Here is a 27,762-nt window from a genome sequence, read left to right on the forward strand (position 1 = left end):
GTTGATTCCACATCCGTTGACAGCCCATCAATTAATTCCATTTTCTTTTTGTTTTTATCCCAGGCAGTCTCACAAAATGATTCAATTCCTTGGACCTTGACAATTTGAGCACTAACATCCCTAGATGTCTTCCAGGCTTTAATCACCTCTTGCTCTCTCTCTAATTGATTAGAAAGTATTTCTACTTTCTTAACAGATTCAGCTAGTTCATTTTCAACAGATATACAATGTAGCTTAGTTTTCTCTAGGTCAATCAACTTATCTTCTAACACAGCATTTCTATTACTTAAAAACAGATTGTTCTCTTTAATCCTACTATTTTCTTTAGCAAGAGATTTAAGAGACACACGCAAGTGATACAATTCAGTAGACATGTCATTAAAAGCATCATTGCACTCTTCTTTAGTAAGCTGTGTTAAATCAGTTGTGATTACCTGGTTGCTTGATGAACTAACTTCATTTTCCTCAGAATCAGCCATGAGAGCCAAGTTGATATATTCCACATCTTCATCCTCTTCTTCTCCATCAGCTGCCCAGTCTTTTTCTTGAGTAATGAAAGCCTTCTCCTTTTGCTTGAGCAGATCAAAATATTTCTTTTTGTAATCTACTTGGTCAAATTTCTTCTTTTCAGAAGTTGGCTTTCTGCACTCACTTGCAAAGTGTCCACTTATACCATAATTGAAACACTTGAACTTGGATTTGTCCACCATGTTCTTATGAGGTTTAGTGGCTCTAGTGTTTTTCTTAAATTTCATCTTTGCAAATCTTCTGGACAGAAATGCAAGATGCTCATCAATACCATCAGAGTCATCTTGGCTGGAGTTGTCTTCATTCTCAGCAACTTGCTCCTTACCCTTGCTTGATTCTGATTTGCTTGTGCCATCTTTGGAGTTTAATGTTGATCTCACAGTTTCTTGTCTGTATTCTTTCTCATTTTCAGCTACCAAGGCAACTGAACCTCCTTTCTTTCTTCCCTTCTCCAATACCTCATCCTGTTCCAGCTCTAGTTCATAAGTATTCAAGATTCCATATAATCTTTCAAGAGTGAAGTCCTTATAATCTTGAGAGTTTCTCAAGGAGACAGTCATGGGTTTCCATTCCTTTGGCAAGGATCTTAAAAATTTAAGATTTGAATCCTTCACCTGGTACACTCTACCATACAGCTTCAGTCCATTCAACAGCTTTTGGAATCTATTGAATGTGTCATTTAAAGATTCATTTTCTTCAAAATGAAAATACTCATACTGTTGAATGAGAAGCTGCATTTTGTTTTCTTTTACTTGTTCTGTACCTTCACACAGTAGCTGCACTGTGTCCCAAACCTCTTTGGCAGTTGTGCAATTTATCACATTATCAAACATATCCTTGTCAAGACCATTAAACAAAATGTTCATAGCCTTCTTATCCTTGTGGACTTCTTCTGTGTCTTCCATTGTCCATTCTGCTCTAGGTTTTGGAATGGATTGACCAACAACAATTGTGGCTGTAGCAACTGTGGCTACTTTGTGGGGAATGTGAGGACCATTCTCAATGCAGTTTACATAACCTTCATCTTGAGAGAGTAGATGAAGGTGCATTTTCACCTTCCAATGGTGATAACTGTCTTTGTCAAGAACTGGGATTTTTACTCCAATATCCTTCTTACACATCTTTGTTAGTTTCCAAGAACTTTAAACTCTTTGTGTGTCAAGAGCCTGCTCTGATACCAATTGTTATTCCTAGTGAACTAACAATGAGATTTACAGAAGGGGGGTTGAATGTAAATCTCAAAACTTTTTCAAGTTTTGAGCAGTTTCAAAGGCTGTGTGTTTAAGATAAACAAGTGTGTGAATTGCTTTAAGCTAATACAAACAGATATATATTCAAGCACAAAAGTACAGAACACAACAGACCTTAAAAACTTTTCTGGTGGATTTGTTGTTCCACCAGAGATGGTATTTCAGAAAATCTGTGATTCAAGAAGTTGATCACAGCTGCATCCTAGTACAAACTAGATAATTTTTCTCAAGATTTTTCTAAACAGCTCTGGAAAAATTCTTCTCTAATTACTAGCTGCTACTTGGTTTATATAACACCAAGTTTACAAGTGAAGACAAAGATAAAAAGTACAATAATAAAATAAGTTCTCCACTTGTTTCTTCTCCATTTTACTCCAGTGCATTGTTGACTATTGCCTCTTTATACTAGAGTAGAACGGCTGCTTTTTCTGATGTTCCTGAAATAGGCTACCACATCTCAGTTGTCTCTGTCAACCCATGTGCCTCTGTTTGTAGGTACAACTATCACTTGTCAACTGCTATTTAACAGAACATCCGTTGAAGCCTTTATCCGTTGATGGCTTTATCCGTTGATGTGTTAGCAGTTGAAGCTCTATCCGTTGATGCACTCATCCGTTGAAGGATGTTATCCGTTAAAGCTTTAGAGACATCCGTTGAAGCTTTGTTTCTCATCCGTTGAAGGTCTTTAAGTTATCCGTTGACACCATTTCATTTATACAAAATTACAAGGCATGAAATATTTACAATTGGCCTTCCTATCTGCATATCCTTTAGTAGTCAACATGACTTATAATTTCCCTCAACATTTAAGAATTATATCTCAAATTCAGAGACTGAAATGTGCTACAACACTAGACTTATTTCTAAGTAAAGCTACACCATCAACGGATAGCCAAAGTGGTCTTATCCGTTGAGGCTACAAACACTAGATTTCTACTTAAGTGTTTTGTTAAACATATCATCAAACTAATGCACATATATTCCTAACAACGATAGCTGGCCTGACAATGCTAGATTGAATATCATTGATATTTGGTTGAGAATAATCCATCAATGCCTTCGTTTTTGCTGCTGGATCTCCCATTGCAATAAAAACTAGAGTACCTGAAACAGAACAAGTAAACTATGAAAGTAAAAGAATCTGAGTCAGTGAACTTTAACGACCACTGATGTCAAGCACATAAACTAAAAATTAACACCGAGTCCCCGGTAGCAGCGTCAAAAACTTGTTAAGGCGAAAACACGCGCTAAAATTACATGCAAGTATACTGTTCGCAAGTAGTATAAGTTATAAATCAAATTCGTTCCCATAGAGACTCTTTTTAGTTAACTTAAGATTATGCACCTATGCAACAATGGTATGGTTATCGCTCCACGCTAAGACAATAACGAGTTGAGATATTTATAACTAAGATTAAACTGACATGCAATTAACTACGAATAAAAGTGATTGAAATAACTATATGAGACAAACATGAGATTCCAACTTCATTAAATACTTCATTTAAAGTCATTTTTCTCAATCTTAGCATGTAATGGTGATGACAACTAAAGAGATAACACGAAACTAGTAAACGACAATTGTCATTGTATGAATACCCTACTACCAGACATCTAAAAAAAGATAGAAGCTGAATAGACACCAACTATGTTGAGCCCCTATATGTCTATAGAATTTAACAATATAACGGATTAATGCGCAAGTTATCTATCGTGATTACATAGGGCAAGTAAGATGGTTAAAATTACCTACGAATCATGCATAATAATTATACATGAACCTATGCTAGCATGGAAAGTTCTAAAACTCTATATTCACTTTCGCTTCAATAGAGATTAACACGTTATCTTATATGTTAGCTATGAACATAAGACGAATAAGCACCACCAATACTAGGATATCAATCAATCACCACACACCAAGATATTGAAAAAAATTAACTATAGAAATCCATAAGTAAATCCGTTAGAACCCCACGATAATGATTAGTTCATAATCAAACTCATCGTCACCATGGATTTCAATGAAAACATGATATAAAACAATATAAGAGTATTAGGGTTCAAAGACAAATCGAAAAATAGCATCCAAAGTAAAACTATAATGAAGAATATAAAAGTCTTCTTCTCCGTAGCCGTCTTGTGCTTTCTAGGTCTTCGTATCACTCTCCCTGGTCTCCTTGTTGTTAAAAACGTCCTTTTATCACTATATATAAGCCCCTAGTGGACCTGGATGCTTCAGTTCTTCGAATTAGAATAGAATCAAGATTCTGGGAAAACCACCCGGCGCGGCCGCCCCGCATACCAGGGCGGCCGCCATGAGTTTCTGAAAAATTGGGCGCGGCCGCTCCCAAGACTGGCGCGGCCGCCCTGACCTTCTGGAATTTCCTGATTTTTCTTGTTTCTTCTGTATCTTGAGTTCCGTCTGTTAGAATTTGGCGATCCAATAGTCCACGTGAAGCTATCGAGATGCTCTTCAACATGAGAATGGTCTTGAATTCAAATTCTGATCACCTTTAAATATATTTTCTTGAAAAGCTCATTTCCTCATTTAACTGATGCCTGAAATGCAATAACACAAAAACATATATAAGATACCAACAACTTGAGTCCAAAACACCAACTTAAGCTTGTAATGAAGCGTTCCAAGTAGATATAAAATCCACTTATCACATGATTTTATTGTTGTTTGAGCCTCACATTTTCTTCTTTCTTAGCCTCTGCAAATTGTGGATGTTCAGCTACCACACAGATTAATTTCCCAATCCTGTAGATCTTAGAAATTCTTTTCTTTAGAACTGAGTCTCTGGGATCTTTGAAGAAGGAAATAGACCTACCAAGTAACTTCTTTTCATCTGGTTTAGGGGTTTCATACATTAGGTCTAATGGATTTTTGTCTGAATTCTTTGGATAATTTCTCTTGGGTTTAAAAATCACATTGGCATTTGGAGATTTAATTGATGAGGATTGACCTCTTTCTGTGTTCCCTAAACTCATGTCATTGACTGAAATTGGTCTCAATTGAGAGAAATAAAAGAAGAATTTATCTTGCTTCTCAACTTGACCAAATTTCTTCTGGATGTTTTCATCAAGCTTCTTCCATTTTTCTTTTAATTCCAACTCAGCTGCTGCTATCTTGATCAGATCAATGCTGTCAAGAGATGGTATCTTAGAGAAAGTAATTGCTGGAATAATCACCTTGCTTACTTGTATGTTGTGCACTTTCTCCCCTCGCTAGCTAACTCCCCCTAACTAGCCGGAATAATAGAGTCTTTCTCCCCCTTTTTGTTAGCATCAAGTTAAGTAGAGGTTGAGGTTTGTGCAGCCATCAGGTTCTGAAGTAGTAGTGTTTATTGAGCTTGATGGAGGTGGATTTGAGTAATAGAGGTTTCAAGAGTCCTCAGCCTGGTATCCAAGGAGTCCACCTTGGTACTAAGATCAAAGTTCTTCCTGAGTTGCTTGTTGATATCCAACATTGTTGAGGCAGGAAGCGTAGACTCTAATCTTTCAGTAATGTCCTTTTTGACCTGTCCAATCTCTGTCTTGATCTCAAACACATCTTGATTTTGCTTGAGAGACTGGATTTTGTGTAATTGAAGAGATTCAAGGTGGTTTGGAGAAGAGTCTTGGTGTTGGCATCTGTAGTTGCTTGAATAGCTGTATGAGTTTGATGAATTAAGTTGAAGAGAGTAGATTTGAAATGGTGCACATCACATTCTTTGCTAAACATCCAAGGTGGAGTGTTTGTACTTGAGCTAGGGCCTGCTTCTCCCCATATGTGCATGAAATCTCCTTCATCATCATCTTCATCCCCAAACATATCCTCAGAACCACCAGTTGGATAATCAAAGTCATCACCAGCTGTGGAGGGCATGACAGTGATTGCATCATTTGCCCTTCGTTTAAAAGCAGTTGTGTGCACCAAGTTTAGAATTCTCTCAGTAGTCACATTATCCTGTTCAGCCAAAATTTGATAAGCTGGGACAGGGTGAGTAAATGCCTCAGCTTCATAAGAAACAGAGTTGAAAACAACTTGATAATCTTGCTGAAATAGCTGTTTCTTTTCAGCCTCATTGACATCCCATAACTCACTAACAATGGGCTCTTCCCATTCTTCTGTACCTGCTTTTCTCTCATGATCTCTCTTTTCTTGCATCAAGGGCTCCCCTTGGCTTCCCACCCTCACAACCTCACCTTCACCTACTAAGGTGGGACTTCACTCATTCACTTTTGCCAAGCTGGAAGAAATAGCTCGCATAGATTCACTTTTTTCCTCTCCTTTTTCCTGAGAGCAACTTAGCCTCTCACTCTATTCACTCTCTTCCCTCAACCCTAGGAGTGATCGTACAACTACTAAATCATCTGTACTTGTGACAACAGTTGAGATTTCAAGTGGTGCAGTGATAGTCAACGGATGAGAAATATCCGTCGAAACAGTAGTTGAAAGTGTCAACGGATGATTGCTGTTAAGCACATTCATCGAGATACAATCACTAGTCAACAGATGAACAATATCCGTCTAGATAGTAGAAATGACAGAGTTTGAAGTAGAAACTACTGTAGAATCTGTGGTGATTGATTTGAGATTTTACACAGATTTCTCAGTAGGAGCAGAAAGAAATGGCAAGTGAGTCAACAAATCATATAAAAGATGAGGCTCACTTGCTGTAGATTTTGGCTTCTCCATGAGAGTTAAAGATGGAGAATCAGGAATTGATGTGTGAATCATGTCCACATCCAGAGAATATGTGGGTGAGTTTTGTGTGTGTGGTGCTTCTATTATTAAAGATTTTTGTTGTGACTCCACATTTACAGGAGCCACATCAACCTGACTTTGAGAAGGTGCTGTAACTGAGTCTTTGACTGAAGTTTGCACAGTGTGTGCACCCTGTGTATTCCCACGTGTTTTAGCTTTATTCTCTCTAGCATAAGTTTGGGGTGAACTTGTGTCCCTAACCCTCTTGGCATGTGCTCTTGGTTGAGAGCTTGTTTCAATAGTAGCATCCTTTTGGGAAGATGAAACAACTTGAGTCCTTTTTAAGCACTACAGTTTATTGGGAAACTACAGTGTGGCTATGTTGGGTTACACACACCTATCCCTCCTTATTTTTAGGGCTTATTTTATGTTCACCATGTCCCTCACCAGACTTACTTCCCTTGACACCCCTCTAGGTTTTTAGTGGATGTTACAACTAGCTTCTTTTGAGAGAAACTAGAGGGGGCTTTCTTTGACTTGGATTTTAAAATTTTTAGTTTTGTGGCTTGGGTTGGCACCTGTTTGGTCACTGTCACATGTGTCATAGCCACAGTTGATTACAAAGAAGCTAGTGGTTGAGAAGTAGTAGGGACATAAATATTTACCTCACTTACCCAAGGTTGTTCCATAATTGGAATGTAAATAAGGGGAACATCCTTGTGGTGATTTTCCTGTTCAGATCAGCAATAACTCTTCTCTCTTGGACCCAACAATCTAACTTGTTTGTTGGGTTCAAGATTTATAGATCCTCAGACACAAAATTAGCTATTAACATAAAGAATCTAGCATAATATATATTTTTGGACCTCTTCTTAATATCTCCTAATTTACTCCCTAATTCATACATGACTGATGTGTTGAAATTGAAGTATTACTAAGAAGCATATAAAGCATGTTAACAAGTGAATAAGTAACATCATCAAAATTACTGACTTTTCCAGAAAACACCTTGATTAAAGAATCACATAAAAAACTCCATTCTTTTCTAAGACCCATTCTCCTAACATCACCTAACTTAGTGGCAGTAAGAGCATAACCCATAGAAATTAGCATGTTACTCACATCAGTGTCTGTGTGTGGAGCAAGTGTGTTATTCTCAGGCAGTTTAAAGCACTTTTTAATTGTATCACAGTTAATGCAATGTTCATTACCTTTGAGAGTGAAGGTAATGGTTTTGTCCTTTGAATTGAACATTGTTGTAGTCTAAATTTCCTCGACAACTTCACAGTAAATGGTTGGAAACTCAAGCATGGCATAACTCAGTTTGTAGTTCAGGATGAAGTCCATCATTTTGTGATAGTCTTCAGATGAAGGAATATGCTTGTTCACCAAAGCCATGAAGTTGTTCTTTTCATAAACATACCCAGTTAAGGACATGATTTTGACTACTGGTGCCATTGTTGTGATTGAAATTAGTTGCAGAAAGGGAGTATTTGCTTTTGGAGAAGAAGAGAGTTAGAGAAATTGCTTGAGAATGATAAAATTAAAGAATAGAAATAAAATTAGCTTTTATACTTTCTCAGAAATAAACTGTCAAAAATTAAAAAGTAAACTAAAGTAACCAATCAAATTAGCCCAAAATAAAAAATAAAGAAAACTGTCAAAATTTTAAGATTATCCGTTGAAATATACATATAGGCTGTAAGTAAATTTGATGGATAATGCTTAAAATTAATGGCTAGGATTGAGAACAATTCGACGGATAAGGATAAAAGTACCCAGAGTAATGTATGATACTTCAATAGATAATGAAATTCAACGGATGATCATTTTTAACGGATAATGAATATCCGTCGAGATGTAAATTATGACTTAGCCAAAATTTCATCTTTAACAAGAAGCATCAAATATTATTCTGGCCGCATTACAATTTTCTTAGACATCAACATAGTAAAGGTGGATTCACCAAGTGGCTTGGTAAAGATGTCTACACGTTATTTTTCACTTGGAACAAGTTGCAATCCATCAAGTCAAACTTCTTTAAGAGATCATAAATATATTTGGTATGACTAATGAATATTCCATCACTGACTTGCTTAACTTTCAAACCAAGAAAGTAAGTTAGTTATCCCATCATGCTCATTTCATATTTACTTTGCATCAATTTGGAAAACTTTTTGCAAAGTTTTTCATATGTAGAGCCAAATATAATGTCATCTACATAAATTTGAACAAGTATACTAGAGCCATTAACATTTCTAAAGAATAAAGTTTTATCAACAGTACCACTTGTGAAGTGATTTTCTAAGAGAAACTTTGACAATGTATCATACCAGGCTCTAGGTGCTTGCTTCAGTCCATAAAGTGCTTTCAAAAGATAGTATACATATTCTGGAAAATTTGGATCTTCAAAACTAGGGGGCTGACTGACATAGACTTCCTTCTCCAAATCTCCATTTAGAAAGGAACTTTTGACATCCATTTGATAGACCTTGAAATTGGCATGGGCTGCGTAGGCTAAGAAAATTTTGATAGCTTCAAGTCTTGCAACAGGAGCAAATATCTCATCAAAATCAATTCCTTCTTGTTGACAGTAGCCCTTAGCAATCAATCTAGCTTTATTCCTGACCACTATGCCATTTTCATCCATCTTGTTTCTGAATACCCGCTTTGTGTCAATATAATTCTTTCATTTACGCTTGGGTACCAGTTTCCAAACTTTATTCCTTTCAAATTGGTTTAGCTCATCCTGTATAGCTAAAACCCAATCAGGATCCAATAGAGCTTCCTCTACCTTTTTAGGTTCTTCCTGAGATAGAAAGCTGCTATATAGACATTCTTCTTGAGTTTCTTTCCTTGTTTGCACCCTTGAAGATACATCACCAATGATTAGTTCAAATGAGTCATCTCTTGTCCATTTTCTCTTTTGTGGTAGATTAGCTCTAGGTGAAGAGGCCTCATTGTTGTCATGCATGATCCCATTTTCTTCACAAAATAATCTCATCACCGAATTCTTGAACTCAGTTCCATTGTCACTCTTGATTCTTCTTACTTTGAAATCAGGATGATTGTTGACTTGCCTTATGTGATTGATGATGATTTCACTAGCTTCGTCTTTGGATTTAAGAAAATATGTCCAAGAGAACTTTGAGAAATCATCCACAATTACTAGGCAATATCTTTTCCTTGAGATGGACAACACATTGAGTGGTCCAAATAAATCCATGTGTAGTAGTTGCAAAAGTTCTTCAATTATTGAATTAAGCTTCTTTCTGAATGATGCCTTGATCAGCGTTCCTTTCTGACAGACATCACACAATCCATCCTTTGAGAATTCCACTTGAGGAATACCTCTTACCGAATCTTTCCTGACTAATTCATTCATAGTCTTGAAGTTAAAATGGGACAGCTTCTTATGCCATAGCTAACTTTCATCTTGACTTGCCTTGCTAAATAGACAAGTGACAAATTCTGCATTTAATGAGTTGAAGTCAGCTAAATACACATTTCCTTTCCTCACACCAGTGAGAACCACTTTATTGTTTTTCTTTTTAATCACAACACAGGCTTCAAAATTAAATGTTACCGAGTTGCCCTTATCACAAAGCTGGCTGATACTCAACAAGTTGTGCTTGAGTCCATCCACTAGGGCAACTTCCTCAATGATGACATTATCCTTTGAAATCAAGCCATATCCCACATTATAACCCTTACTGTCATCTCCAAAAGTAATACTTGGGCCAGCTCTCTCCTTGAACTCAGTGAGTAGGGTAGAATCTCCAGTTATGTGCCTTGAGCACCCACTATTCAAATACCAAAGATTCTTTCTGTTTCCCTGCACACAACAAAATCAAATCAAGTTGATTTTGGTACCCAAGTTTCCTTGGGTCCTATTTTATTAGCCTTTTTTCTTAGGTTTCTTTGGCTTGTCCTCATTTGACTTAGGCATTTGAAATTCATCCTTAGTCAGTTGAGTAGAACCCTTAAAACCATTCATCTTTACAAAATTATCATGCACAGGCTGGTTAACAAGGAAAGGCATATCCTGTGTAAATATGTTATTCCATTATGGCATGCTAAATGGGATTTGTGGCATACTAAATGCAACATAGTAAGGATTTTGTGCAAATGGCATGTTAGCATACTGTGGATTCAAATTATGTGCAGGCATAACATTTACAGACATTGTAGGCATACTGGGAAATGAAGGAGGTGCAGACATGGGAGCAGGCATAACAAGTTTACAATTAACAGACAAATGATTTACACTACCACACTTAACACATATTTTTCTTGGTGCATATTTATCAGGTGTGTAGTTGTTATGTTTGTTAATTCCTACTTTCCCATTCCTATTGTTTTTCTTTTTAAACTCTATTTTCACTTCAATTTTCTCTAATATGTTATTCAATTTCTTAATAGACAGATGCCCTACTGACTCTCTTGTTCTGTTTCACTTGACTTGTTTCTCCTGGAACAAAGTTCTTAGAAACTGATCCATATTTCTCATTTAGCTTAGCTAGTTTGGCTTTACTAACTAGCTTTCTTTCACTCAAAGGATGTGATTCCTTGTCTTTCTACGGATTATTCTTTTGGTCATTCGACGGATAACATTCATCATCCGTTGAATCCACATCCGTTGAAAGTCCTTCTACCAAGTTGGAATCTAGTTTCTCCTTGCTCTTTTTCCAGGCTTCATCACAGAAGGATTCTATACCTTGAACTTTAGTAATTTGAGCATGGACATCTCTAGATGATTTCCATGCTTTACTTACTTCATGTTCTCATTCAAGTTGTTTTCTTAAAATATCCTCTTTCTTTAAGGATTCAGTCAGTTCATCTTTGGCAATCTTGCACTCTATTTTCAGTTTTTCAAACTCAACAAATTGAGTTTCTAACACATTGTTTCTTTCATTTAAAAACAGATTGTTCCCTTTAAGTTTAGTATTTTCTTTAATGAGAGACTTGAGTGTAACATGCAGATGATATAATTCAGTAGACATGTCATTTATAGCATCATTACACTCAGCTTGAGATAAATGTGCTAGATTAGTGGAGATTACCTGATTACTGGATGAACTGACCTCTGTTCCATCTGATTTGGCCATAAATGCTAGATTGACATAGCTTGTATCTTCATCCTCTTCTAGTCCATCTGCAGCCCAGTCATTTTCCTGTGTGATGAAAGCCTTTTCCTTTTGTTTGAGCAACTCAAAATATTTCTGCTTATAATCAACAGGCTCAAACTTCTTTTTACCAGGATCAGACTTTCTGCATTCACTAGCAAAATGACCTGCCAAGTCACACTTGAAACACTTGAATTTAGACTTGTCAACCATGTTTCTGTTTGACTTGGCTGCTCCAAAATTCTTCTTGAATTTGAGCTTGGCAAACCTCCTGGATAGAAAAGCCAGATGCTCATCTATGTCATCCATGTCATCTTGACTAAGATGGTCTTCATGTTCAGCTACTAGCCCTTTTCCCTTGCCTTCACAAACTCTAGGGTTTGGTGCATATTCAACAGCTTCAACCTTTATCTCCTTCTCCTTTCCTTGCTCAGCAACCAATGTAATGGATCCTCTTTTCTTTCTTCCTTTCTCCAACTTCTCATCTTGCTCTGTTTCAAGTTCATAGGTCTTTAGAATCCCATACAGTCTGTCCAAGGTGAATTCTTTGTAGTCTTGAGAGTTTCTTAGTGAGACTGTCATAGGCTTCCATTCCTTTGGTAGAGATCTAAGGAATTTGAGGTTTGAGTCATTTATTTGATAGACTCTTCCATGCAACTTTAGAGCATTCAGCAGTTTTTATAATCTACTGAAAATGTCAGTGAGTGACTCACTTTCTTCATTATGAAAATGCTCATATTGCTGAATCAAGAGTTGTATTTTATTTTCCCCTGTTCAGTTCCATCACATATAACCTGAAAAGTATCCCAGACATCTTTAGCAGATTTGCAGTTTATGATGTCAAACATGTCACCATCAACACCATTAAACAAAATATTCATGACCTTCTTATCCTTATGAATTTGTTCAATATCTGGATCAGACCATTCTGCTCTAGGCTTTGGGATGGATGGCTCATTCCTGTAGCAGCTCTCATAGGGACATGTAGACCTTTTTCAATGTAGTCCACTTATTCTTCATCTTGAGAGGGGAGATGCAGGTGCATCTTCACCTTCCAATGGTGATAGTTGTCTTTGTCTAGAAATGAAAATTTTACTCCAACATCTTTTCTGCTCATCTTGTTAGTTGTTGTGATCTTTAAACTCTTTATTCTTCAAGAGCTTGCTCTGATACCAACTGTTATTCCCAAACAAACTAAACAAGAATTACAGAAGGGGGGTTGAATGTAATTTTGACTACTTTTTGATTTTAAGAACAGTTCTATTATGAATATATAATTATGTTTGATTTAGATAAGGCGCAGAATGAAAGTATTGAAGAAATCAAAACACAAAGTAATCAAATACAAGTATTTAAAAACTTTCTGGTGGATTGAACTTTTCCACCAGAGATATATATTAATAAGAGAACTCTGTGTTACAATGTTGTACACAACTGCTTACAAGTTGAACTCACAAGAACAGAGAATTTTTTTACAGATATATCTTTATCTATTTCTTTAGTAATTGCTTACTAACTTGGATAATTTTCTACTTGCTACACTTGGTTTATATATCACCAAATTACATGATAAAAAGACAAACAAATAAGACAAAATGTTTCTAGTCTAATTTCATGCTTCTTCATTTCTCTATCCAACATCTTTGTATATCTTCAGTTTAGCATGGAAATGAAAGTGCTTCTTTATTCTCTAAACCCTGCAAATAGGCTGCCACATTTTATTTGCATACAATCAACGCATGTGACTTTCAAGTCACTATCAACTGCTACTTTGAATTTGATCATCCGTTAAATCTTCATTGGATCATCCGTTGAGACTATGGTTGATCATCCGTTAAAACTTTGGTTGATCATCCGTAGAGACTTTGTGAATCATCCGTTGAAGCTTTAGTTGATCATTCGTTGAAGCATTGTTAACATCCGTTGAGACTTTCTTCTTAGCAGTTAACTCAATTTCATTTACTCAATTACAAGGCATCTGATATTTACAATTAACCAACCTTGCATATCAATCTAGTAGTCAATATGACTTAAACATTCTGCAACATCTATTTCACTAAGGCATTATAATATGCAGAAATGTGCTACTAAACTTATTATTACATAAGCTACTTTTTCAACGGATGTTGAAGTGATCATCCGTTGAAAGCTACAATTTTACTAAATAAAATCAACTAAGTATTTTGTTTAGCTTATCATCAAGTTCACAACATATTCCTAATAGATGTAGCCATAATTAAGGAGACAAGGGTTGTAGTCAATGCAACATTAGAGCGTGGAGAATTACATTAGAGTATAATGGATTGCGTGTTAGTCGTTCCAAGATTGAATATTTGTGGTGTAACTTCAGTAATTAACCCAATAAGAAGGGGATAAATGTCTTAATGGGCGATCGGGTATTGCCCCCAAAGACAATTTCAGGTATTTGGGTTCCGTTTTGCATAAAGAAGGGGAATAGATGCGGATGTTATCCATCGTATCAAATCAGGATGGCTAAAATGGAGGCTGCTACAAGAGTATTGTGTGATAAGAAGGTTCCTTTAACAGCAAAAAAATTTTTTTACAGGGTAACAATTAGACCAGCTTTTTTATACAGGTCAGAGTGCTGGACATTAAAAAGGCTCAAGAATATAGGTTCGAGGTAGCGGAAATGCGAATGTTAAAGTGGATTAGTGGACAAGTACCATGTTGAATAGATTGTTAATTGGTTTTTTCCGGAATCAATTATGAGTTGCGCCTATCGCAGAAAAAGTGAGAGAAGGTCGGTTGCGTTGGTTTGGTCATATCCGGAGAAGAAGGGTATCTATTCCAGTGCATAGGGTGGAGGATTTAGTGGTATCGGGATCGGAAAGGAAAAGGAGGTCAATGCGGACTCACGCTGGATTTGAGGGTCCTAAACTCATAGATGACCTGACCTCGGATAAGAGATCTTGGTAGTCAGATTTGGGTGGCAGATTAGTTTTGACTTTCGTAGTTTGCATACGTAGCATGTAATTTAGTATACTTATTTTAATAATTTTCTTTGTTTAATACTTATACCTACTAAGCTTGGTAGTTTATTTTCATCGTCATTAATAGTCTTTTAATTGCTTGTGTAGGTGCTAAAATTTCACGTTTTATAGCCATATGACCAATTGTACGATACGGTAGATGCGTTGTGTTCTGTTTCAGTTTTTTTTACAGGTATGTGGTAAAGTCAAAGAATTTAGTTTGAAGCGTGATCACTTTGGGGCATCAAAATGAGTGTAATATGAGAAATAAAAGGAACTTACGCCAGTCACTATCGACCTCCAAATCTAGGAGAAAAAGGTTTTAGTTAATCTGAGCGAAGATTTTTACGGCATAGGTAAGTCTCATGTGAAACATGACTGATGTATTGTCTCACTACTTTTATTATTCATTGTTTATCATTTTATATCTAGGATACACATATTTGTGCACACACGAACTAGAGGTCTTTTGAAGAAATAGTCTCTTCATTTTTTGGACTATGGTAAGATTGCGTACGATATATAAAAATTGATTTCTTTTAAGTTAATTCAAAATTTAAATTAGCATAAAAATATTTGTAAAAAGATTATAATAATAGGGCTGAGTTCTATGGAGTCCACCTTTTTATCGGAGTCCTCGGAGTCCATCTACGTTCTGCAAATAAAATATATTGTAAAACGTGTTATTTTGCAAAACATGTTACACAAATAGCATAACTTCAACAAAATCATGCAAATCTCATATATTTACGGTACAATATGTATGTTCTGCAATATGTTCTGCAACATGAACATTTATGTTCAGCAAACTAAACATGTTTTGTAGAATATATATTTTTGCAATGTTCTGCTTGTAAAATGTATGCAATCTACGAGATTTTTGATAGAATAGTGATGTTTGTCGAAAAATAATATATTTTGCAATATTTTAAGCTATATTTTACTTGCAGAACATATATGGACTCCGAGGATCCATAGAACTTTACTCTATAATAATATTCCCCGGACAAAGCAACAATAAGAAGTTGAATATGAAAACGGAGAAGTACAAATAGATTGCGATACTTTCTCTTTTACTAATCCTCGTTTTACAACCTTGATACATACATACATATTCAATCTCTTCCTTTTTTTATTAGGGGGATTCAAATTCGTTTCTTTGGTTTTCAAAACTCCAATTTTCTTGAACTAAACATCGGTATCATTTTCCCAAAATATATTACTATTAAATTTGAAAATTGCGATAGATATTGATGGGAAGTACGAAGACGACTGTGGGGTCCTCCGCACCGGTGCTTCGGCGTGACCCGTACGAGGTGTTGAACTTGTCCAAACAAGCTTCTGATCAAGATATCAAATCTGCTTATAGAAAGCTTGCTTTAAAGTATATATTTATTCTTTCTCTTTTTAATGTTTTAAATTATAATTCCTTATTACACTTTCTAAACTCATTTTAGGTTTTGTGATTTTCTTGCTTTTATCTTTTTTTATGAAATTTAACTTTTGTTTGTTTTAATTAACAAAGCAGACGGACTCTATGTGATATAGTATGTTTAAACTAATATCTGTTATGAAAGTTTGATTTTCGAGAAGTTAGAAATTTTGATGTTTACTCTAGGATTTTAAGGTTGCTAGAATTGGATGAAGCAAAGAAACATATTTCGATAAGAATTGTTGCTTTCTTGGTGGTCCATATGTAATGGTTTGATTAAATATGCGTAACTGATGTCTGGTTTTAAATTCAACCGCGTTTTCTGAAATTTGAACGCTATTGTAGCGGACTTTATGTGCTCATGAGTTGGATGTTTGTCTAAATGTATTTATGCTAGTGAATTCCGCTATGGCTCCGATTTTTTCTGTGACATTTGTAGTAATTTTTATCAACTAAATTGACAGTATAGTTTGCAATTGCAGCTTCTCCCTTTCTGACCTTTCTGATTGTATTAGCGACTATGACATGGTAGCAATGAGACTTTTTTTTTTTTGTTGTACAGGTATCATCCTGACAAGAACATCAATAATCCTGAAGCTTCGGAACTTTTCAAGGAGGTTGCCTATTCTTACAGTATTTTATCTGATCCTGAGAAAAGAAGGCAATATGACAATGCTGGATTCGAGGTAGTTATCCTTGTAGAACTACTACATTTGCAAAATTATTTTTAGAATTGACGAACTTGGTCTAATGATTGTATTTTCTTTATGCATTATCAATGTTTTGTATACGTGCTCATGCATGCGGGATTTAAATTTGAACCTACCTCAACAAGTTGGGGGTAGTAGAATATGTTAAGTTGATTCAGTTACACAAACAAACATAGACTATGTTACGGGACAGGTGAAAAATGGGTATTCTTGTATATAAACAAAATGAATTTTAGATGTAAGTAATAGTTTGTTTGCTATGCTAAAAAAACCTATGTAACAATCCCATGGTCTACAAGATGGATGAAGATCGCAACACCTGTTATAGGACTATAACATATAACTCTCTCTCTCCCTCTCTCTCTCTCTCTCATATACATACACACACACACATATTTATATGAATGTAAATCATTAATACTTAGATTGTATCTGCAACTATACGGAGAAGGTTTTAAAGGGTATATGTTATTATGCTAGTCATTTAAGTATTAATTTATAGTCAATTATGCATAATATCTTCAATTACCCTCACATACCTAAAGTGGCGGCTTTTTTATTTATGGCTCGAAATTAGCACTCATAGACCATAGTGATTGCTAATAGATGCTCGGGCGATTTGAAATAGATTAAATATGTTTTATTGCTTTGAATTTTACCAATCTATAATCAAATAAAGCACATTTACCTTTTTGTATAAATCAAATTATTTTGTTTTTATAAACAAAAAAGAAATCTGATTCATTTGAAACGAAGTACATTAAATAGAGACAACATCTGATATTGCCAAATGTTGGGGAGTTTCTTTGGAACATACTCCCGTTGGAATACGTACCACTCGCATTAGAGATTTCCATTCCTTCTAAGACTAACTCCCGAGTAAAAATGAATAGATGGCAGTCCAGACCCGGCTCGAACAAAGGAGAGGCCCTGTTCAAAATATCACAAATGGGGCCCCTGAACTCGTTAAAATATTGTACTCAGTATTGCTTTTTTCTCAAATATATTGTATGGTACTAAATATAGATTTACAATATTAAATAAGTAGAGCTATTTAAAGTATCAATTTATCATCTCAAATATCCATAAGGTAAAACATATTTTAGAAACGGATCTATTAGGACCAACTATTTTTGAAAAAAAACCTGCTAGATTTTTTTTGTCAGGACCTGTGAGACTTTTTACGTTTTCATTATTTGATTATATGTATATTTTATTTGTGCTAATTATATTATAATGTAAAATATAGAATAAATCAGTTATGTTCAAATAAAATAAAAAGTACTATTAAAATATTACATAATTTAAGTAAACAAAACTGTTATATATATATTATGAACTGAATTACAATATATAGTTTAAGACAAATATTGAAAATAGATATTATTTTTATTATAGTATTTATGTAAATTTTGGGGCCCTTGAATAGAGCCCTGTGCAGAGGAGCTGTTTGCACCGGCTAAATGCCGGGCCTGTGGTAATCATGGTTGTTATGTTGGTTAGTCGAGGGCGTTGAGGCCAGGGTACATTGGAGTCGTTGCCTAGTTCTCAGCTAGTTCTCAGCTAGTCGCTTAATAAACACACACACACACACATAAATATATATATGCATCTGATGACATTGAATATAAAACAAAATGACCTGATTATTAGATGATGTAACAAATTTATCCCTGAAGTTAACATATATTCGACAAAGATTCCATCATAAATTTTAAATCTAGTGCTATGCGCCTATGCCTAATAAACGACACAAATAAAATGGAATCAAATGTCAAATCTTCATTTGCCCTTGCATATACTACTCTCAAGCTCCAACTCTTCATCTTAGACTCAAGGTACGTGAACTTTTTTGTTCTCAGCTGTTCCAAATAGGGTTAGATCAACTGATAGAGAGGCTAAAACACAACAGTTTTGTGTTTCTTTACCCAATTCAAATTTGGATCAGTTGTTGACCCAATCACTGCCCTTAGCTATTGGGTAGTCAACCAGTCGAGTAATCGATCAAGTTGGAAGAAGCAGGGACACTTGGGTCGCTGCCGAGTCCCCGTGTCGGATTCTCGGACACACGTATCCCCGTATCGGACACACGGATTCTTCTGTGATACTAATAAAAAAAATTTATCTTTAGAAATTGTAGTTAAAATCTATTTTAGCAAACTAAATTTACAAAATTAAGTATCCATGTCAATTAGTTACTACAAAAGTATTGATTATCGTATGTTTTTTTACATAAACTAAAAAAATTTACTTGTATTTTTGTGTTTTAGATTAATAAATGATGCATTTGATTCAATTTTCATGCAATTTTTGGTTTTGTTAGTAAGTTTTAATATGTTTAACATAAAGTATATATGAATTTTTTGTTTATTTTTCCCGTGTCCCCCCGCACCCGTATCCCCATATTTTTATATTTGTCGAATTCCCGTATCCCAGTACTACGCACTCGCACTAACGCACCCGTGTCCTTGCTTCATAGTGGCAACTGACTTTCCTCTATAAACCCAGTCGCTTAGTTGAGTCGATTGCAATTTTCTGACTCTAGTTGGTGACTAGTCAATGACCTAAGAAATAACAACCATGATGGCAATGCGCGTATAACCTAGTTTTCAAATTATAAACAAATTTATGGCACTTTGCAGTAATTTTATACTTTATGAAACTTGTGCAAGCCTGGAAACTTGTATCTCCCGCTCTAATGCGAAATAGTAGTGTGCAGCCAGAAGATAGTTATCTTAGATAACTGTAATTCTACTATGGAACTGAACAAAGAAAAAAATTTTGGGGGTTGATAGAGGTATAAACTAGCGGTTGCTTTGGGATCGTGAATCAGAACCCAACGCAGTTCATATTTGTCTTTTTTTTTGGTGATTTTCTTTTATTACTCTTACTTTGATTCTATATTCATACTTCTATGCTGTGTTGTATAAATAAGATATTGTTAGTTCTTTAACCACCTCTTTTTAAGTTTTGGATGCTCTAGATATGGAAGGAGGAACACAAGTAGTGGCCTTTAGGCTTCTTCATATTTGTAAATTATTACAATAATTTCCTTCCATTATCATGTGGTTATGTGAAGTTCTCATTCAATATACTTCTACGCTTTTTGTCCACTTTACCAAAGTTGAATCACTCTAATGGGATAAATTGCTACACTAGAAGTGTCTTGTTCCTACTTCCATTATTTCACGTTTCATATCTGTACCTCTGGACTCGAAATTTATGAGCATCAACATTCAGAAATATCTTCCTATCATACATTACTAATGGATGAGAATTGTTTAATGTTAATTGAACTCCTTGTATTGCATTTATCAATATATAACTTTTCATGTGATTTGTTCATGTATAAATGATTCTATGTCTTAGGACGTGAACATTCTTGTTTCTGTTTAATTGTTTCTGAGGCTTGAATTATGGTTTCTTAATTATATTGTACTCAACACTGCAAATTTCTTTTCATCTATGATTTCTCAATGATTTTCAATAGGCTATTGATGCTGAAGGCGTGGATATGGAAATTGATTTATCTAATCTTGGGACTGTCAATACCATGTTTGCTGCATTATTCAGGTAACTTCATGGTTATTTAGCGTTATCTCAACAGGGAGTATCTTAATCAATCACTGAATTTCTATACAGCAAGCTGGGCATTCCTATTAAAACCACCATTTCTGCTAATGTTCTTGAAGATGCATATAATGGAACTGTTACAATCAGACCCCTTCCGCTGGGATCATCAGTAAGTGGAAAGGTAATCCACTTACTTCAGCTTGATTAGGTCACTCTTGAGATATTTTCTTCTAGTTAACTTTGTAAGTTGTGGGGCAGGTAGATAAGCAATGTGCCCACTTTTTTGGTGTTACTATAAATGAGGAACAAGCTGAGGCAGGAATTGTAGTCAGAGTCACTTCTGCTGCACAGAGCAAATTCAAGGTATAATGACACGCATAATGATTTTATTATGTCTTGAAATGATTACTTAACACCCACCCAGTGCATCCGAAGAAAATACTTGGATGATGTATATATATGTTTTTTAGCCAACATTTATGTAAGTGTGCTTTTGCAGCTTCTTTACTTTGAACAAGATGCTACTGGAGGTTATGGGTTGGCTCTACAGGTATTAGAATAAATTGCTTTTTTGCCAACTAGTGTTATGAAGTTACTATTTCTAGTTTGCCTTCTAAATTACCTCAAGTATTCTTGATATTTTTTTTTGAATGAAATTTATTTTTTAAAAACAAAAGGTTGCATTATCTTTGCCGAGATTATGAGTATGTGGAATATCATATTGAGGCCTTGTTTGGCTCTCTCTTAGTAAGTACAGCAATATTTGTGTGTATTTTGTATAGTTCTGCTGATGTGAAAACTTAAGCATGATTATCTACTAGTCGACTGCTTCTGGTATCTATTCTAATAATGTATGTTCCATTTTGCTTCTCGACCTAAGAAGTATTTATGGAAAGAACATAACAAAGAAATATGTCTGGTTAGGAAGTTGATATTATTGGATAAATCCGAGGATTTGTTTGTGACTTTTGATCTTTTGAAGAAAAAGGTTTTACCCCCCCCCCTGTTCAACCCCTAATCTTTAACCTGTCTTACATTAAGATCTTATTAAGCCACACAAAAATTAGATTTGGTCGTGGGCACCAGGTGATGCAGCGCGGGAGCCATGAGCTATTATGGGGGCCAAGGGCATTTTCTGATCGTCCACACCATTTTTTATTGAAAAACATTCTAGAGAAGTTAGAAGGCCATGGCAATGTGCTTAAGAAGCTAGAATTTATACATTATACCAAACTGTTGTTATACAGCTATGATTCAGTTATCTAGGATGTATATAAAAAATGCAGTTTAGGTAGATATGTAATTGAAGATTGAGGTGTTGTATGGGCAATGAAAGCAAATGAAAACATAGTCCGGGGTGGAACAAACAGACTGTTAATGAATTACGATGTGCCATTCTGCAAACTTAAGTATTTGGTAACCAAATGGTTGCAGGCCTCCAGTAAGAATGGTACCAAAGTTTAGGGTCTTAGATTATTTTGGTTGTAGAGAAAAATAAAGTTGCAATTTTTTTCTTTGTTCTTTGAGTAACTTGATGGTGTGCTATAACTTTAAACAATGACTGTGAACTTTATCCAGAGAACTTTGAATTTGGCGCTACAAGATCAGCGTGACTGGTGCTTGAAACTTGAACTGTGGATCTGTGTTAATGTCCAAAGTAACAAAACTAATGGGAATACAAATTCTTGGTATTTTTAAAATTTAAACTAATGGGAATCAGTGTTCTAAAAATCGGCCGATTAACCGATTAATCGGAGTTCGGACGGGTTCCGTCTCGATTAATCGTTAATCGGGTCAAAGTACGGTTTTTTAGAAAATCGGTCAACAGTCGGGCAGTTCGGGAAGAATCGGTCGAATCGGGTCAAAAATCGGTCGAATCGGTCAAAATTTGAAATTATTAAAAAAAATTCTTTTTTTTAAAAAAAATATTTTTTTGAAAATAATAATTAAAATTTAACATTTAATAATTAATATTAATAATAATATATTAATATATTGACTCTGAACATACGGAAACAATCGTATATTCTTATATTCCTAAATCTTCTACACAAATCCTTAACTGAATTATTCCCAAATCTCAACACTCAACTCGCGCTTGCTTGATCGATTAACAATCTTAAGGTATTCTAAATTTATTCAACAATGAATACATCTTTCATATTTGTATTGTTTTTTCCTACCCTCACTCGATGTGAGTAATTTTCTGAATACCAAATAGTGAGTAATTTTCTGAATACCAAGTAGTGAGTAGTCAGAAGTAATTAATTAGTATAAATCACTTAACTATCAATTATGTACTAGTGATGGTGTTTTTTTTGTTAATTTTACCATTTAAACATCAATATTGAATTAATGATATGTGGTTTTATTTTTGTAAATCTTATGGAAGGTTAGTGACATTTAAATAGAATTATTTATTATTATTTATAAAATAAATTACTTCCGATTAATGCTCCGATTAATCAATCCGATTAATCACCGATTATCCGATTAATCACTGACTGGAAAGCAGGGGTGCGGCACCTCCCTGGCGTACTGCGCACGTGATAGTTCGGGTGCGGCGGGAAACGCACGGGGTGCGCCACCGTGGCGTATTGCCGTATTTCACAGATCAGATTCGTGGAGGTGCGGGTTGGGGTGCGGGAGTGGCATATATTGTAATTTTTGGACTGACTTTAGTTACCCAATTGAAAGACTAGGAAGAGAGGAGAGACTACTGAGGCGAATTAATCATCACCGTGTCTTCATCTCCATCTTCTAATCCTTGTTATTTGTTATCAACCTTCATCTTCCATCTGTGTTTATCATTTTTATATGTATAGCGTGTATTTATAGTCACGTATGTATAACTTGTCTCAGCGTGTTTGACTATTGTGTTGTGTCTTTCTGGACCCAAGTACTCTTTTTTTGTAAACTTATTTGATTTTTTCTTTAATTGGCTCTTATTAATAATGAACTCCTATATGTTAAATTTGAGTAAATAATAATACGTTAAATATAATCAAATAATTCTTTTTCAAATAAATAATTTAAGAATGTATTCGGTTATTTAGGATAATGAACTTACTTATTTAACTACTTTATTTAATTAAAATGTCACTCTTTGACTATATTTATAGTATATATATAAATATTATTTTAAATATTTGCCGTATCCCGCCGCACCCGAATCCCCATATTTTTGAATTTGCCGAATTCTCGTATCCCCGCACCGCGCACCACCGCACCCGCACCCATGCTTCCTAGATCACTGAAAGGTCCCTCCACCGAACAATCCCGATTTCAGCTTTTTAGAACACTGATGGGAATACAAATTCTTGGTCTTTTAAACTAATGTGAATATATCTGATTAGGGAGTTGATATTTTTGTATATATCCGAGGATTTTTTGTGACTACTTATTCTCTGAAGAAAAAGGTTCCCCTTTTCAACCCCTAATCATAAATCTGTCCTACATTTAAATATTATTAAGCCCCCCAAAAATAATGTTTGATCATGGGTGGATGTCAGGTATTGCGGTGCCTGGGGGCCATGACCTATCATGGGGGCCATGACCTATCATGGGGGCCAAGGGCATTTTTTTAGCGTCCACACCCTTTTTGGTTGCAATGTTGCATAACATTCTAGATAAATTATAAGGCCGACAATGTGCTTAAGAAGCTAGAGTTTGTACCAAACTTTTGTAATACATTTATAATTTAGTTATCAAGGATGCATGTAAAAAATGTAGATTAGGTAGATAGTTATTGAAGATAGGGGTGTTGTATGGGCAATGAAAGCAAAATAAAACATATTTCATATTGGAACAAACAAACTGGCTTTTAATGGATCAGTGTCGACTGTCGACTGTCGATGTAGAAAGTACTAAAATCATAGATTTATAAATCTCGGGAATACAAATTCTTGGTAACTTGCTCACATCATCATAACAGTGTCACACTAATACACTATTTGATTACTTTGGGAATACAAATTCGTGGTAACTTGCTTACATCATCATTACAGTGTCACACTAATACACTATTTGATTACTTCTGCTCATATGTTGTCCAGATACTAAAATATATGGTAAATTTGTTCTCGGCAGCATTAACTACATACAGATTGATGATTGTATGTCTAGTATCTATTTTTAAAATATTTAAAAAGATTAAATAAATCAATAAAATATCTCCAAATTCATCAGTAGTAGATCAGCAGGATCATAGTATATATATATATATATATATACTTATAGATGTTTAAATATTTGTAGATTGGTAGCATACTATGAGTCTTCTAGCGGATTATTTTTATAGTCATATTCAGTATGTCCCTTTTCCTTGGTTTATACTCTGTGCATCAACAGTATCTGCTATTCTACGTCCATGCAGGAAGATAGTGAAAAGGCTGGCAAAGTGACATCTGTCGGGATGTATTTTTTACATTTTCAAGTATACAAGATGGATTCAACTGTAAATGCGGTATGTAAATTACACTGCCATATGCATTTTTATTCTAAAAGACCTGAATTATACAGCCTATCATCTTACGATGTCATATATGGTAATGTAGTTGGCAATGGCCAAGGACCCTGAAGCTGCTTTTTTTAAAAGGTTGGAAGGGCTACAACCTTGTGAGGTCTCAGAACTAAAAGCTGGCACCCATGTGTTCGCAGTTTATGGTTTGGAAGCTTCAGCCTTCTTGTTCTAAGGATAATCATCTAGCAAGCCTACTATTAAAAGAAATTAATATTGTAACTTAATTTTTGCAGGAGATAACTTCTTTAAAACTGCTTCCTACACAATTGAAGCTTTATGCGCAAAATCATATGAAGATACAACAGATAAGCTCAAAGATATTGAAGCTCAGATCTTAAGGAAGAGAACCGAGCTTCGTCAGTTCGAGACTGAATACAGAAAGGTAATAAATTTAGTTTTGCTCTACTAGTGGTATATATCCTGCAATATAAACTTGTTGATGACTTATTCCTAGTTTTACAATTTGTAGGCATTGGCACATTTCCAAGAAGTGACCAACAGATATAGCCAGGAGAAGCAAACAGTAAGCTCTCTACCCATAGTCGCTGTAATCTTTTCTCAACCTTGTACAAGTATAAAGATTCAACAGGTTAATTGCAAACCGATAGCTCAAACAATAAGAAACACCAAGTAAATGATGCAAACACATTCTGGACATCTTAACTTTGAAGAAGATAGTTATTTTTGCTCCTTACTATCATGAATTTCAATTTGGTTGCACCATGTTTGTGCTGTCTACTGTATATGGAATCATGTCCGAATTCCACTTCTGCTTTGCTCTCTTAACGACTTATAGTTGTGGACTATGCTTTGGTCATATGTTGTGTTATTTGTTCTGGAAAAGTTGCTCTAATGTCATCTTCTGTCATAACAATCTATATATGTGTGTGTGTTTAAAGCTTCTCCTTAATTATGCTAGACATTGGTGGACATTGGTGGCCCAGGTTCTCCTTGTATGGTTATAGTTTAATTATTGTTGTGCTTGCAATTCAGGTGGATGAGCTATTGAAACAACGAGACAACATACATTCTTCATTCACGGTAAGTAAGCCGACCATCCAAACAAACGGGGATACCTCAGGTGTTAGCAATGGAAATAGTAGTAAAATTCCTTCTGAAGACGGTAAGGCTGACAGCCCTGGAGAAGATGGTAGCTCAGACGGGAAAGATAAATCTTCCAAGAAGAGGTGGCTAAACTTTAACCTAAAAGGTTCCGCAGATAAAAGAAGTGCTTGAAATGACTTAATTGTTAATAGTCGCTGTATTGATTATTCAAAGGACTGGAATTCCATTCAGTTCTTGGGCTCACATTATTGGGTTATTGGTTTACTGCCAGCAAGCCCTTTGGCTTGTGTCAGTATGATTTGTTTTTTTTCCTTGGGGAGCTTCCACAGGCTTGCTATCTTTCCTAGTTCTTGAATGTGAAGCATGGGGGAAAGTTAAGTTTTGTTATTATATTTCTTTTCTTAGATCTTGTATCTTTTTATGGAATTTTTGTTCTTATTTTTTAGATTTTAACTGTAGATTAAATATAATCAATTAATGTAACTTTTATACAGCTGAATAGATATTTTGGCCATTGTAATGAGAAGTGCAATCTCCCTAAATATGTTGAGGTGTTAGTAATTTGCTATCGTTTTCATGTTTATTCTCAAAGTCATACAACATAGTTAGAGTGATTTCTGCTCAGACACATTTCTTTAAAAATGTACATATGAGCAACTCTATTTATTTCATTTTTTTTTAAATAATTATATTTTAATGAGATTTACGAACTAGAGTTTAAGGGGCCGTTTATTTATAGATTTTTTTTTCAGTTTTCCTTTTTTCAATTTTCTAAAATTTTCTCACTTTTCTATTTCTAAGAAAACTATTGAAAATGAGAAAATATGTTCCAAATTAATTTAAACAAAAAGTATAAAATATACATGAACACTTCTCAATTTGAAATATATAATTCTTTTATATAATCAATTAACAATTGTAAATAATATTATTGTCAACAAAAAATATATTATGAAAAGTTGTAATTAAATTTTTAAATTATATTTATATAATTTTCAATATTTGTATTATATATCAACTTTTATGTATTATTATATTAACAATTTATTTTTGATTAATTCATTAATATAAAAAATTTAAATTTTATATGAGTTTGTTTTGTCTTTATTTTAAAACAAATATATTAATATTTTTAATATTAATCGTATTACGATTAATAATATTCATTATTCATGTATGATTCATAAAAAGCAATATATTAATATATAGTGATAGTGAATGTGTGTATATTAGGGTTAGAAGTGGTAAACATGGTTTAAGATATACGTGGGTGTTTTCTGTATTCTTAGATTAGAAAACAATTTTCCAAGCTTTTTTTATTCCTAATTATAAATCAGAAAATCGTATTTTCCATTTTTCTAATTTTCATTTTAGAAAATATGTAAGTGAACACATATTCAAATTTTTGTATCCCTTTGTTTGAATTTATATGTGAACACTTTTTGGTTACTACTAAAATATTTTCTTTCTATGAATTTAAATTCAATGATTTCATGTAAAACAAAAAGAGTAGTGTTAAAATTACCAAATTAATTCCTGAAATAAATTGTCAAAAAATACATGAAATATTTTAATTGATGAAATTCATATTAAGGACATTTTTATATTTATGAGAAAATAATCAATTTGAAACCTGCACTTCATATTTTGAAAAAAAAAATTAAAAATTTTATTTTGGGACTCCTGGTGTTATTTAAATAGTAATAATTTGATCTAGATTTCAGTAAGGCATGCACAGATGCACTGGTAAAATTAAGAGTTTGCAAGCTAGAGAATTGTAAGATAATATCATATTCGTGCGGTACACAGTTTCACTTTCACACGGCTTGAAGCTGAATAACTGATTGTACCGGTATCTTAGAAGTGCCTA

The 27,762-nt window shown here is 34.5% G+C and overlaps 1 protein-coding gene across 1 annotated transcript; it reads left to right on the plus strand.

Moving 5' to 3' along the window:
* Nucleotides 1-15,606: 15,606 nt before the first annotated feature.
* Nucleotides 15,607-26,375, plus strand: LOC141724932 (chaperone protein dnaJ 15-like). The gene is made up of 11 exons (XM_074527250.1): nt 15,607-15,974; nt 16,585-16,708; nt 20,223-20,305; nt 20,375-20,486; nt 20,564-20,668; nt 20,805-20,855; nt 24,681-24,770; nt 24,862-24,970; nt 25,061-25,209; nt 25,297-25,350; nt 25,821-26,375. The coding sequence occupies exons 1-11, from the start codon at nt 15,844-15,846 to the stop codon at nt 26,061-26,063; spliced, it is 1,251 nt and encodes a 416-aa protein (XP_074383351.1). The 5' UTR covers nt 15,607-15,843; the 3' UTR covers nt 26,064-26,375.
* Nucleotides 26,376-27,762: the final 1,387 nt, after the last annotated feature.

This window comes from Apium graveolens, chromosome 5 (genome assembly GCF_009905375.1).
Source record: "Apium graveolens cultivar Ventura chromosome 5, ASM990537v1, whole genome shotgun sequence".
Taxonomy (NCBI): Eukaryota; Viridiplantae; Streptophyta; class Magnoliopsida; order Apiales; family Apiaceae; genus Apium; species Apium graveolens.

Coding starts and splice junctions, on each gene's coding strand:
- LOC141724932 (XM_074527250.1), top strand. CDS start 15,844: ATGGGAAGTACGAAGACGACTGTGGGGTCCTCCGCACCGGTGCTTCGG. Junction 24,971..25,060: donor CCATGTGTTCGCAGTTTATG/GTTTGGAAGCTT, acceptor TAATTTTTGCAG/GAGATAACTTCTTTAAAACT. Junction 25,351..25,820: donor ATAGCCAGGAGAAGCAAACA/GTAAGCTCTCTA, acceptor CTTGCAATTCAG/GTGGATGAGCTATTGAAACA.